Source organism: Doryrhamphus excisus, chromosome 18, assembly GCF_030265055.1.
Source record: "Doryrhamphus excisus isolate RoL2022-K1 chromosome 18, RoL_Dexc_1.0, whole genome shotgun sequence".
NCBI lineage: Eukaryota > Metazoa > Chordata > Actinopteri > Syngnathiformes > Syngnathidae > Doryrhamphus > Doryrhamphus excisus.
The window spans coordinates 9,978,332-9,993,936 of NC_080483.1; the positions used below are offsets into that span (position 1 = coordinate 9,978,332).

General features: G+C 40.3%; 1 protein-coding gene across 2 annotated transcripts in view; it reads right to left on the minus strand.

Moving 5' to 3' along the window:
• LOC131106280 (potassium voltage-gated channel subfamily D member 3-like) overlaps positions 1 to 15,605 on the minus strand; it is a 60,629-nt gene that overhangs the window by 12,055 nt on the left and 32,969 nt on the right. For both annotated transcript variants that reach the window (XM_058055195.1, XM_058055194.1), the window contains exon 3: positions 2,264 to 2,426. In XM_058055195.1, the coding sequence (XP_057911178.1) occupies positions 2,264 to 2,426 (163 nt within the window). The remainder of the gene's footprint in view (positions 1 to 2,263; positions 2,427 to 15,605) is intronic.

Below are 15,605 nucleotides of genomic sequence, written 5' to 3' on the forward strand. Positions count from 1 at the left end.
CAATTTGGAGTCACCAATTAACCTAGCATGTTTTTGGAATGTGGGAGGAAACTCCACACAGAGATGGGGAATCAAACCAGAGTCTCCTGGCTGTGTGATGTTAATTAAAGATCTGTCAAAATAAAAAAAAAGATTTGTCAGATCAACCCACTCAGATATTCAAACTTGTCTGCACCTTTAATCACCAAGTGATTCGATTGACGCTAATTGTGCCAACTTTCCTAGCACTCATGATCACCGGTTCTGTTTCATAACACACCTCATACATAAAACATATCAGTGTTGACAAGTCAGTAAACACCGTGCATTTATTTTGTAATTAAATACAAGCCATCAGTAAAGGTGAATGTATCGCGGGAGTGAGCGCCACCTGTGCAATGCATGTATGAAAGCTGTAAAAATCCCTCCACAATGCAACCCAGCCCTTGACCGACATAGCCATGAAGGCAGAGTCTGGACACACTTGTCCGTTGTCTCACAGCACTTCGCCTTCCTGGCAAAACATGCATGTGTATCCAAAGTGTGGCGCAGGGGCCATCTGTGGAACGTGGTTCATTGCAGAATTAAAATAAACAAAAGTGCTGACTTCCGGTTCCTATTTCCATGCAGTGGTAAGCTCATAGAATGTTTGGTGTTAATCATATTAGCAATGTATTAATAACATGACAAAATGCATAGGATATTGTATGCTTGTGGCATAAATTGTTGACATTAGCCGATGTTCCACTGTAACTTCTATACTATTGTCCTTTCTCAAATTACAATAAAAACACTGTGCATGAATACATCTCTAACAATGCAAAGTGAGCCTTATTAAAATATCATTACATTGTGCAGGTGGATTGTTCAGCCTTCTTACAGCGCTTAAAGACTCATCATCAATTTGCTATCAACAAAAGCCTTTCCAACATAATGGCTCTGTGATGTGGCCTCGTGGAAAGGTCAGGCTCACTTGAGTGGAAGGCTAACATTTAGCACTTGGATATGGAGTGTGTACAAGAATGTCAAATGGAAAGGGCAAAGCATTTCTAGCTGTGGTAAGTGTTTGGAGCGCTGGTGTCTGATTAGTGTTCAACCATTTTTATGAATTTGTCCTTGATAAAAATTTCCATCATCAAGCTGTTGTCCTCTAATGAGATCCCTATCTTATCATAGATTTTATTTGTCATATATTATCCTATTTCATATACGTATTTGTATATGGTAATGGTAATAGTTTTATTTCATTTGAACATGCATCAGATTACAATTGAGTGCATTCCATAATCAGTTCACAGTTCCACATGTCCAAAAGGAGTAGGAAGAAGCAAAGTTTATTAAATCCTACCCCTCCATCTGGTACTTTTACAATCAGTAACTGTTGTTATTATTATGTTATACAAGATAGCTATTAATAGTAGGGCTGTCAAAAATAGCGCATTAACGGCAGTAACTAATCTACTTCATTATTTATGTTAAACTTTTTTAGTGTAATTAAAACATGCAGAACATGTCAAGCCAAAACTTTATGACGGCAGACGGTGGCACAGCGTAGCGTCCCCGCAGAGTGACGCATTGTCTGATGCTCTTTTGTAATTATAGCAGTGTGAAAAAGTGTCCTTTCTGGTTTCTTGTATTTTTGTCAAAAATGCACTTCTTAAATGACACTTTTTATTAATAAGGGGGAATTTGAGTTATTTTGTGTTCATGTTCAGTTTTTGCATGAACTCTGCTTGGGAGAGTTCCAAGATGAAGACGACTTCTGAACAAAAAGAACATTCAGGAATTTTAAAAGCTCCAAAACATCTTGGTTAGGTAGGACCTAGGACCTATTGCCCACATCTGGTGTAAAAGTAACACTAAATTACAGAATAAGAACATCATACCAACAGTAAAATATGGTGGTGGTAGTGTGATGGTCAGGGGCTATTTTGTTGCTTCAGGACCTGAAACACTTGCTGTGATAAATGGAACCATGAATTCCGATGCCTACCAAAAAAATTGTCTAGGAGAATGTCCGACCATCTGCTTGTGAAGCTGAAATTAACTTGGGTCCAAAACACACCAGCAAGCCCACCTCTGAATGAAAAAAATGCAGTTCATACTGGAAAACTCTCCAACTGAATTTCAACAATTCAGCAAAAAGTCCTCCAAGAGACTCATTGCAAGTTATCACAAGCTTGATTGCAGTTGTTGCTGCTCAGCGTTGCAATCACTTTTTCACACAGGGCATGTGGGTTTGGATCCCCCCCCCCCCGCCTGTAATAATAAAACGTTTAAATACCTTCTGGGCACGGCGTTTATCTGCCCTCTGGTTCTGGTGGTAGATGCGGCTGAAGTTGGACACGATGACGGGCACCGGCAGCGCGATCACCAGCACGCCACTCAGCGAACAAATGGACCCGAAGATCTTCCCGGCGATGGTCTTTGGCACCATGTCTCCATATCTGCAAATGGGATTATTACAGTTATTTACAACAAGATTTACAATGAATTTAGCTACACTTTGTGCCATATTCTTGGTTCAAATGAAAGAGTCTGGGCAATAAAATACCTCAAAAAGTAAAAGTACTTGCAAAGAGATTGGGGGCTATACCAAATATATAAATCTAGAATGGTAATCCTGAAAAAAAGCAATATATTTTTTACTCTAATGAACTAACATGTTTTATTGTACTCCATTTTTGGTATTATTACCAAAATCTATCTATCTATTGAACTTTTCAATGGTTTTGTTTAGCCTCAAAGCTCACATCTTCCAAGTTGAAAAGTATTCTGAGGAAGTGGATTATTGGATCAGCGTCCTCCTGCTTCCACTTTACAGCCTGCTGTTCCCTCCACAGACAGAGGAGCCGCAGGATTGAGAGCAGCTCTACAATAACAGAAATAGTGGTAGTAAAAGTCAATTTCAAGTGTACCCCATCGGACTCATGATTAAATGCGTACCGAGACGGACGTCCTTCATTCCAACACAAACATAAGACGTTAATCCATGAAAATCTGGTTAGAATTGAGGACCCAGAGGACGGATTTGACCTTTAACAGCTACCTCAATATCGTGTTTGATAGTGTCTCTCGTCGACGATTCAGCTTGTTAGTGTCCTTCGTCATGGGGGAACAATGGTAATTAAAGAGAAAAGGGGAGTTTTATCACAGCTGGTACTCATTTATGAATTATGATGTGTGGATGATCTAAAATTGGAGTAGAAGGTGATGGTGGAATATACACTATTTGAACAAGTCCACATTTCCACAGCGCAAGGTGACTGGTTTTATGGAGGTTCACACATGGAGCCTATCCCAGCTGTCGTCAGGTAAGAGGCGGGGTACACCCTGGACTGGTCGCCAGCCAATCACAGGGCACATATAGACAAACAACCATTCACACTCACATTCATACCTATGGACAATTTGGAGTCGCCAATTAACCTAGAATGTTTTTGGAATGTGGGAGGAAACCGGAGTACCCGGGAAAAAACCCAAGCATGCACGGGGAGAACATGCAAACTCCACACAGGGATGGCCCAAGTGGAGAGTCGAACCCAGATCTTCCCGATCTCCTGACTGTGTGGCCAACATGCTAACAACCACTTGTCCACCATGCATATTTTCATATTTAGAGCAAGGAAAAGCTGTTTCCGGCTTAAAAAAACCCAAATACTTAAATTTTAACATTATTAGAGTACTCTACACATTAAATAACATCCCTACAGTCACACTAACGTTCGATTTACCCAATATAGTCAACATAACATGCATCCATCCAGCCATCCATCTATCCATTTTCTATTCTGTTTCTCCTCATGAGAGTTGCGGGTATGCTGGAGCCTATCCCAGCTGACTATGGGCGAGAGGTGGGGTCCACTCTGGACTGGTCACCAGCCAATCACAGGGCACATATAGACAAACACAACCCGATTGTACCATAAATATTCTAATTAATATTTAGAGCAAGGAAAAACTGTTTCTGGCTTAAAAAAACCCAAATACTTAAATTTTAACATTATTAGAGCCCTCTACACATTAAATAACATCCCTACAGTCACACTAACGTTCGATTTACCCAATATAGTCGATATAACATGCATCCATCCATCCATTTTCTATTCTGTTTCTCCTCATGAGAATTGCGGGTATGCTGGAGCCTATCCCAACTGACTTCGGGCGAGAAGTGGGGTCCACTCTGGACTGGTCACCAGCCAATCACAGCGCACATATAGACAAACACGACCAGATTGTACCATAAATATTCTAATGAATATTTAGAACAAGGAAAAGCTGTTTCCGGCTTAAAAAAAAACCCAAATATTAAAATTTTAACATTATTAGAGTGCTCTACACATTAAATAACATCCCTACAGTTACACTAACGTTCGATTTACCCAATATAGTCGACATAATGAGAGAAAAAAAATGCAATTTAAGACATAAAGCCTGTGTGTGTTGCAATAAATGTGTTCTGGGAGTGACAACAGGAAGTGACGTCCGGGGTTCAGAGTTAAGTTTAAGCTGGATTAGGGTCACAACCGTAGCCCATGTTACGTTATCATTATCGAGCCTGTTGTGAGATCATTCAAACCTGCTATAAAATCCTGTTCTCCAATCTAATCTAAGATTACTAGTCCCACCTAATGACCAGTGTAGAATACTACATTTCTTCAGTGATCTACAGTCATCATTTATTAATTAGTCTTTGAAAAAAACTAAATATATTGGAAAAATATTGGAGTAAAAGTGTTTAAATGTAGTTCTTGTTCATCCTTTTCCAGTCTCTCTGCTTTGTTAAAACCTTTCAGCTTATAGCGAGAACAGCGTGCTCCCAACAGATCTGCCATGCGAGTCAAATCAAATAAAAAATGAAAAAAAGAGGCGCCACAAAACTAAAGAACTCCATCTGTATGATCCCAATCTTCTACCCAGGAGACGCTAAGAGAGCGGCAGCAGCAGCGGGACAAACACTGTCACACTTTGTTAAAGCCGTGATGAAGAGGAACATTAACTCTTGCTATCACAAGGACAACAAGAGGACAATGTTTGTGTGTTGTTGCGTTATTGTTGTAGCTGTAAAGAGCTCACGCTACAATTTGTTATCTTTATTTATTTATTTCTACCCCAGAAATGCCTTGTAAACACGGAAATCACCAGAGTTACCCGACCTGCCAGTCAGTAATCACTGCAGACCAATGATGACGTTATTCATTTGACTTGAGGGTAGCTTTAGCTTTAAAATCAATGTTTCTCATTCACCTTGTTGTTACATCTCCGTATTGTAGGTGACAAAAACATTATATAATATTATCCAAATTATATGACCGAACAAAGAGAAAGTGATGAACAAAGAGCTCTGTTTTACCCGTCGACACACCAACATTGAGTCTGACTTTTTGAATCTCCACTCTGGAAGGACTTTTGCATCGTGACCAATTATGCTAATAACACAATAGCATCATCAAAACCAATCCAACACCACAAATAGATTACAGTCCTGTATCCTTATTGCTCCTTATTGCATTCTGACTGACTTTGGGCAAGAGGCAGGGTACACTCTGGACTGGTCACCAGCCAATAACAGGGCACATATAGACAAACACAACCAGATTGTACCATAAATATTCTAATGAATGTCTCTATTCAATTGTCTTCAGAATTTGTATTTATACTGAAATACTGCTAAGAACTATACCACAACAGCAATAATACCAGGAAATACAGTAAGAACTATACCACAACAGCAATAATACCAGGAATACTGCTAAGAACTATACCACAACAGCAATAATACCAGGAAATACAGTAAGAACTATACCACAACAGCAATAATACCAGGAAATACTGCTAAGAAACATACCACAACAACAATAATACCTCACAATGGCTCATGCTTGTGGATTCAAACAACAGTGGCTAAAAGGACTATTCCATTTCACAACTTCCGGGGGAGCCCCGTAGCAAAACAAACACATTTCAAACTTTTTCCTTATTTCTGCATTAAAACCAAATTGAAACGGAAACTTGAAACATCTTCTGTGCCCCTGAGCTGAAAATAGTACATAAGAGCAGTTTTATAAGCGGTAGATAATGAGGTACTGCAATTAAAAAAAAAAAAAGCATGTGAATGATGAGCTAATTAAAGTGTAATACAATCTTCACTGCAAATGTTCCAAATGTTTCTGATGCCCATCTGGTGGAGCATCTCGTTTGAAGCTCCCAAACCAAATGATTTGATGGGTGAAGAAAAAAAAAAAAAAGTCATTTTAACGATGATTGCAACATCCGTATGATAATTCAGTCGCTTTTAATTGGCCCATCAAAGTAAAAACATGAAAGTGAAAACGGTCAGGTAACCAGTGTGTTTTGGTTGAAAATGTAAGAAAATTTTTGTTGTCTTTCTTCTTCTTGAAGGATTTATCTCCTAAAAAAAAAGGGCGACTCCTTTGCTCACTTCACCTAAGCTGCAGGACTCGCATAGTTTTCTAGCTGTGTCACATTCCATGTTAGCAGCAAATCACGATACAATCCAACATCCTGCTGGCAGCCATGTTGGACAAGGCCACTTCAGCCAACATGAGTGTACTTGATGTCCTTAATGTCAGCACATTAAGGATCATTACCAACAGCGCCGGCATAGGAAGAATAATAGTTTACTAGCTAATTACCTCACTCACCACAATTACTACTGCTTTCCACCGCAGTCCACAGCAATGTTTCTAGGTTAAGGTCCCTTCGCGCCGCCATGGTTACAGGACAAACTGTTGTGTTGTTTTTTGTTATTATTAACAGTAGCATCAAATAAACATGCTGTGGGATTCATTAAGGACTCAGGGGTGTCAAACATACCATGGAGGGCTGATGAGCTCCTTCCCTCAAATTAAAGGTGTTGATCATTAAAATTGCCCACTGTATTGACCGGATGGAAAGAAAACCTGCAGTGCCCCCCCCGCCCCGCCCCCTGTCCGTGATTTAGGTGTACCATGTTTGGGTTATGCAGTCGTCCCTCACTACATTGTGGTTCGAGCATCGCACCCTCACTCATTTTAAAGGGGACCTACTATGCTAAATTTAAGATCCTTTGTATTGGGTTGTGGACTCCTATAGAGCAGCTACACACAATAACGATAATTTCATCCAGAATCTGCACCTATTCCAGCTGTATTTCTTTAGATTTCATACTTCCCGCGAAGACGGTCTGTTTTATTTTATTCCACCCATGGCCCGCCTCCAGGCACGCCCACTGTGCTCACGAGGACTTCCGGATAGCTGCCGAACCCAACTTTATAGGAGTTGATAAATGGTATAGGAATTGATAACAAACAGGGATTTATCTTCTTAAGATGTCTGCTTTTAACATACAGCCATATGTGTTGGATCCCGAATCCGGAAATCGAGACTGGATTGTCCGAAGTTGGACAAACTGTTGCTGCAGCAGCGAGTCCATCTGCATAATAACCCATATTCATAAAACAATCCAGTGTGAAATGACGTTGACAGATCAAAATATTTGTATTTTGCTGGTAGGGAATGTGCCATGTGATTGGCTGGTGACCAGTCCAGGGTGTACCCCGCCTCTTGCTCGAAGACAACTGGGATAGGCTCCAGCACACCACCTGCGACTCTCGTGAGGATAAGCGGTATAGAAAATGAATTAATAATTACAATAATAATAATAATAATAAAGATTGTGGCTTGAGTTGTTTGACTGGTTGAAACTGGTTCCACTGTGTACTTTATACTAACACCTCCATGTTGTTTGTTGCTCTCGCCTGCACCAAAATACGGCGCAGTAAACACTGAAAAATAAGTACACTTCAACAAAAGTGAGTATGATTAATGGCTAGCTTGACCATCAATCAACAAGGAGGCGGGGAAAGGTTGCTGTATTGGCGGTTCTCCGCTGAGTGGGAGCAAAGTAGGGAGTGGGATGGGATTAAACGGGGAGGAAAAGAAAGAAAAAAGTGATGTCTGTTCTTACACCAGGGATATTAGAGCGTGTGTTGCCGCTGCCACCACAGAGAGAGCGCCATCCATCATGACTTGTGTGAGTTCATGTTTAGATTAGAAGCTGAGTGTTTTAACATCAGGGCCGAAACCATCTGACACCTTCTACACCTGAGTTTTATTTTAAAGACTCAGTGGAGCTGCTCGACAGGCTAAGGGATGACGAATGAGAAAACGCAACAACTCAACAATAGCCCGGCTGGGAATTAAGACATTTGTCTTAGTCCTCTTGTATTATTCGAAGCCAGACAAAGTTTCCCAAAGCACAAATCGTACTTTTCAAGTCCACTGTTTAATATTCATTCTTCTACACGCTGCCAAGGACAGCAAGTTGGTTTATCACCTCCTATCACGTGGTTCTTGTGTTCAATTTTCATTTTCACTTGGTCACTTTTGTCAAATACTTTGACAAAACATCATGTCTGTCAACCCAGGAAAATGTGACTCAATAAATGAAGTGCATGCTCACCTGACGTTCATTCATTCATTTTCTACCGCTTATCCTCACAAGGGTCGTGGGTATGCTGGAGCCTATCCCAGCTGTCTTCAGGCGAGAGGCGGGGTACACCCTGGACTGGTCGCCAGCCAATCACAGGGCACATATAGACAAACAACCATTCACACTCAGATTCATACCTATGGACAATTTGGAATCGCTAATTAACCTAGCATGGAATTGAACTCGGGTCTCTGAGCTGTGAGGCCTACACTGTTACCCAACTCTTCCACCATGCAGTCGGCTTTATAGATATTCATTCATTCATTCATTTTCTACCGCTTATCCTCACAAGGGTCGTGGGGGTGCTGGAGCCTATCCCAGCTGTCTTTGGGCGAGAGGCGGGGTACACCCTGGACTGGTCACCAGGTCACCAATCACAGGGCACATATAGACAAACAACCATTCACACTCACATTCATACCTATGGACAATTGGGAATCGCCAATTAACCTAGCATGGAATTAAACTTGGGTCTCCAAGCTGTGTGGCCTGCGCGCTAACCACTCGTCCACCGTACAGCCCGTATCACATCATATGAAGTCATTCATTCATTTTCTACCGCTTATCCTCACGAGGGTCGTGGGTATGCTGGAGCCTATCCCAGCTGTCTTCAGGCGAGAGGTGGGGTACACCCTGGACTGGTCGCCAGCTAATCACAGGGCACATATAGACAAACAACCATTCACACTCACATTCAAACCTATGGACAATTTGGAATCGCCAATTAACTTAGCATGGAATTGAACTCGGGTCTCAGAGCTGTGAGATGTGCCTTGAAAAATCTGTCAATTTCTGTTGGCGGTTAAGACAAGCTAAGTTAAGTTAAGATACTTGTTTGCATTAACAAGGAGGTAAACAACTGTTCTGTGGAATTTGGCTTATTTGAGAATATATTGTCAAAAATGACTATACATAACTGTACTATTCTTATGCTAATCATTCATTCAATTTCTACCGCTTTTTCCTCACGAGGGTCGCGGGGGGTGCTGGAGCCTATCCCAGCTGAATGTGAGTGTGAATGGTCGTTTGTCTATATGTCCCCTGTGATTGGCTTGCGACCAGTCCAGGGTGTACCATGACACTAAAAAACACATGTATTTCAAATTTCTGCTATAAATATGATGCAGAATTTATTTGTTTGATACATACGTATGTAACATATGGCTTCTGGTATTTTCCTATAGTTTTACCAACGATCAAAGTACACAACGTAGCCAAATTCCAGCATCAATGCTATATTTTAAACATCACACTTCCAAAAAAATACACTTTAGACTTATTTAAAATTTGTGAAAATGTGTATAAATCTAAAGATGCACTAGAAAATGTAAACTAAATTGTCTTTGTGAGTATTGCATTTGTGCCTCATTTTCTCATTCTCTATTTGTGTGCTGTGTAAAACCTCTACTGACAACTTCATCAGCGCTAATGATGCTGCATGTTCTCAAATTCCTGTTAAATTAATTTATCTTTTGTGTTCTGTGTGTGTGTGTGTCGCTGCAAAAAAAAAAAAAAAAGGCAGTACAGTACAGAGAAATGCTGGGACTACAGGAAGGACACAAGGCGGCTTTTTATAGTTTTTAAAGCACAAAGACACAACATTAAGCCTTATAATCTTTGCATTTCCAAAGTATGACAAATCCATTTTCACCAGCTAAAAAAAAATAGACCATTCTATTCATTCGATTTCATCATTTTTCCATTAGTGTTGCTGAATAGCATACGAATTTATAAAGCCCAATGGTTGATATTTTTCAATATGTGCCAAATGTCTCTCAAGATGATGAAACATTTGGTCAATACTGAGCAATTCTTTCAAGGTCGAAGGAAGCCTTTTTTTTTGTCTGAATCCGATGTATTCAAAGAGAATTTTCTTTGCTAGCTTTGCTTGTTAGTGCCCTCCTCTAAAACAGTGCACAGGAAATAAATTGCTGGATATTACTGCAACACCTATAACTGTCATCCAATCTTAAAAAGCGCAGGAAGGAACATCGAAGAAGCCAAACTTGCTGTTGAGAAACTTAACAAGTTTCAAAAAACGCCCAACATTGAAGAAAATACCAAGAATGGAACAGATCAGCAGGATCTGAGACCATCAACAACACATTTTCACTCCACTGGATTGGAGCTACTGAGTTGATGCCAGTCCAAATAGGAAAACAAGCCCTCATCAATCTTGAAGGAACTGGTCCTTTGATTTGGGAAGAAATCCAATTTCTCTTTGGTGACCAACTTTGCACATGAGAGACCCACTAATGCAAGGGTGACAATCCTTTATTTATTTGGGACAATGCATTTTGATCTGCAAACAAAACAGATGTAAATATGCCCCCATCAGTAGCAGCCCCCATCAGTGCCAACACACTTCTGTGTTATGCCAGCCCTGTTCACCCTCACTAATAAACATATTTTGTAACTGCGACTCAACCCACATATGGACCTGGTTTGCCAGAGAATAAGAAGATGTAGCAGGAGGGATCAGCGACACGGCCCTTGCGACCTCCAACAGTGCTCCAACATCATGTCTAGGTGTACATGACGTACATGCTTACATCATCTGTTTATTCTGGGATTATAGTGGTTCTAATCAATATTCAGATTTATATGCAAAGATTGTTTGTCCCAAAGTATAAACATACAATGTAAATGTGTTTTTTCAGGGTGTAAAAGGACAGGTCTGGATACCACAGATTATTGATCCAATTGTGTACCACAATACAATGTTAATTGAATATTGAAAGACGAGTTATATGCAGGCAGCACGGTGGTCGAGTGGTTAGCGTGCAGACCTCACAGCTAGGAGACCAGGGTTCAATTCCACCCTCGGCCATCTCTGTGTGGAGTTTGCATGTTCTCTCCGTGCGTGGGTTTTCTCCGGGTACTCCGGTTTCCTCCCACATTCCAAAAACTCCAAATTAATGTGAGTGTGAATGGATGTTTGTCTATATGTGCCCTGTGATTGGCTGGCGACCAGTCCAGGGTGCACCCTGCCTCTCGCCCAAAGACAGCTGGGATAAGCTCTAGCAACCCTCGTGAGGAAAAGCGGTAGAAAATGAATGAATGAATGAAGTTATATGCAGTATTCTGGTCACTAAGACAGCCGGGATAGGCTCCAGCATACCCGCGACCCTAATGAAGATTATTGACTCAGAAAATAGATGGATGGATGAAACAATAGTGAGTAACTTCTCATGATCAAGCTTGTTTTATTATATGGAAGCTGACAAAAATAATAATAATAATATAAATAAAAAATAAAATAAAAATAATATATTATCATGACAGTTTTTTCTGAATGCTCTCTGAAGATCTTGTGACAGCCCTATTAATTTATATATTTTTTAAAACAGTGAGTGAAGCTGCGAAATTGCAAAATGGAAAGTGGAAATTGCATGGCGGTGTCAACCTCCAACCTACCACAGCCACACATACATTACAGTCCTGTGGGAAGCACTGATGCATCTTCAAAACAAAAAGAAAATAACTTTTGAATTGTAGCTGGTGAAAGATACTTTGAAAAGTGAAAATAAGTTGGTATGATGGATGGGTGCTTTTAAAACGTCAGGTCACCTTTAAAGTTCGACATGCCTTAGGCCCAATACACTGACACCTCCTGAGTGAAGACAGTAGCTGGCTCATTAACCACAAACTTTCCTGAAAACAACAAGCTAAAACTCTCCAGAGACAGGTGAAAAACATATTTTATGTCAGTCAGATGTTTGTGCCACTCCCATATAGCAAGAGCCTCACAAAAACTATATCTCTCCAAAGGAGAGTATTTTTGTTTGGGAAAAGTTTTTTGTTCTCCACAGACGCTGTGGAGCAAGAGAGTGTATGAATGTGCTGAGTGGTCTTTTGCTTTAAAGTTATGCCTGTGGATAATTTAACTCCCCAAGCAGCTGTTTTGAAGGCACCTGATCTTCAGAAAACATGACTCAGGATGCTGAATGCAAATCTTGAGTACCCAAATGGGAGAAAAAAAAAAACTACCTTATTACACGTTTAGATAATGCAGATGCAGAAAATTACAAGACATGAACTGCTGATGACACCTACCGACTTTAATGTAGTGTAAAATGAAAACATTAAAAAATATCAAATTGACATACGTATTATGAATTTTTTTTTTTTACTTCAAGACGTTACTGCTTTGTCACTGAATTCTGCAAGAGGGAACATCAAGACACAGAATGCTCCGTGTGATGATCCACCATATAACGGTATGGTTCTGTGCATGATACACTGTTAGGCCTCAATGCACCCAGAAAAAAGGAAAATAAAGTCAAAAATAATGCATTAACGACAGAAACTAATTTATTTAATCAATTAGGTTAATTTAGACTAACACGCCTCTCTGTCATGAGGACAGACGGTGACCTGAACACATCATCAGCAGTACAATTCCAACACCATACACTGTATTTATCTCCAAGATACACACACAACACTTCTTCTCATTACAAGTACACGAGATGCATTCAGAGACACTCCGGGCATCACAAAAACCACTTTATAGCATCCCTGTGTGTGTGTAAATAAACAGAAACATCAAGAAAAACATGAAGTGGATATTCTTATCACTCACTTCAGAACTCCTAATTGGGAAGTACAATTTGCTACATTGAAGGATGCAAGGAAAACAAGTACCTTTCCACTTGAACGCAACCCGTCATTGCTCATAATAACATGGTTTAAAGAGTGATTCAAATGCTACTATTGAAGTGAGTGTTTTTTTTAGATTTTTACTGGTATCTTTTAGCTTGATTGACATATTCAGTTCATTCGGAGCTGTTAATACATACAAATATATATCATCCTGTCTTTCTATTCATTAAATACAGTAACAAAATTGCCATATTTCAGACGTAGTTGCTAGTGGTAATTCATCTTAATTTAATAATTTAAAATTAATCTAATTAAAATGTTTAATCATTTGACAGCCCTTAAAAACGACAGGAGTTAAATTATGGAAGGTCTACCGATGGTAGAAGATGAAAGAAAAATAGGCATTAATCAACCTGTCATATGTTGGTTTGTTGCACTTAACTCAAGAAAAGGACATTCATTCATTCATTCATTAATTTTCTACCGCTTATCCTCACAAGGGTCACAGGGGTGCTGGAGCCTATCCCAGCTGTGTATCCAGGGTGGGATACACCCTGGACTGGTGGCCAGCCAATCACAGGGCACATATAGACAAACAACCATTCACACTCATATTCATACCTATGGACAATTTGGAGTCGCCAATTAACCTAGCATGTTTTTGAATGTGGGAGGCCTGCGCGTTAACCACTCATCCGCCGTGCAGCCCAAGAAAAGGACATATCTGCCAATAAATATAAGTAATACGCTGCCGTCACATGATCAAAATATGGAAGGAGAATATTAAAGTCAGGCTGCCATGCTTCAATGTTATTGGAATTTTTCGCTGAACGGACGTTCCAACTATGGAAGACAATGTAGAAGTCAGGCTGCCATGCTCAATGTGGGGATAGCATACTTTGATGTGCATACTTTGATGTAACTTGAAAGGTGACAGAAATGAGCAGAAGCCTTCAAGATGCTGCTACCTCTCACTCAACAGAAGGTCCAACTATCTGGGGACAATGCTAAAGTCAAGTTGGCATGCTCACTGTGAGGAGAGTTGGACTTTGATGTCACTGGAATGGTCGCAGACATAGACAGTATGTGATATACGGGGTATACAGTGAAGCGACTTTGGTGGGTTAGCGAGCTGTGTTAAGTGGATAGCTGGAATTGCGGGTCACCATGGTAACTTTCAAGCTAAATTCATAACCAACATTAGCAAATTAAACATCACCGCAGTGCGTACTCTGCCATCAAGTGGTCACAACGGGATAAAACAAGAGATACAACAAGAAAATGGACTTCAAGGGTGTGAAACAGTCATTTTTTGCTCGAGAATTTACAAATATCGGACAAAAAGAGGCACTATGCTGGCGTCACATGATCATTGGTCCTACTGATTGTTGACATTACATGATATGGTAATGGTTTTATTTCATTTGAACATGCATCAGATTACAATTGAATGCATCACATAATCAGTTCACAGTTCCACATGTCCGAAAGAAGTAGGAAGAAGCAAAGTTTATTAAAATCTTACCCTCCATGTGGTATTTTTACAATCAGTAACTGTTACATTTGTTCACTTCCTGCTTTCCTAATATGGGTTTTATTATTATTATTTTTTTAATTTTTACTTTTTTGTCCCGTACCGAAGTACGAGGTGATGGTATGCTTCACATGTATGGATCATGTGACCAATGCGGCTATGCTTCTACCATCATTCATATGTTGCCCTACATATGGTCCCTGAGTGATGTTTTTTGTCGAATTTGACCCAAAAATCGTCTACTGTACTAGATACTGTAGGTATTGCTGTTCCACTAACTGGCAATCACCCCTACATCCCCCCCCCCCCCACCCCCGCCCGCACGTCCCCCTTCACTGATGGTCTATCCCTGCTTACGTTCAACCTCCAATCAGCTGTCTCAGCCGGAGCACCCGAGATGAGACCACAAATGAAGAAAAGCTTTCTTTGGCAATCTTTAAAAAAGCTTCCTAAGTAGGTTACAGGAGAAAGTAGGCTGCCAGGGAGGCTCAGGAGGCCCGAAGGAGCTATACTGTCGTATCAGTCAAGAAGAATGGCGTAACACTTCACAAGAGCACATAAGGAGAGAGAGGCCGGCCAATGACGGAAGCATGGGGATGCATAATTGGCCTCGAATGGTTCCTAGAAAACAGGATTGGTTCAGCAGGAGGTGACACTGTTTTTGTTGAATAAACATCACAACACAGCATGCTGTATTGGTGGGTGCATTTGGGGTGTATTACCTAGTTTGTTTTTTTAATTGCAGGGCCATTGACAATTAAGAAAATGTTCTTAGAATTATAGCTGAGGTATTTACACTATTTACAGAAAGTGCAAAGAGTGAAACGAAAGGAGCTCTCTTTGACCACATGGTCATTTCTTATACAGTATAGTGTACTGATACAACACAGCAGCAACAGAACCAGTATTGTAATAGTGGAAAGGAGCAAACTGCTCAGCTCGTATTACTGTACAGTCATCCCTTGGAACATCATTCCCTCACGCTATCATAGT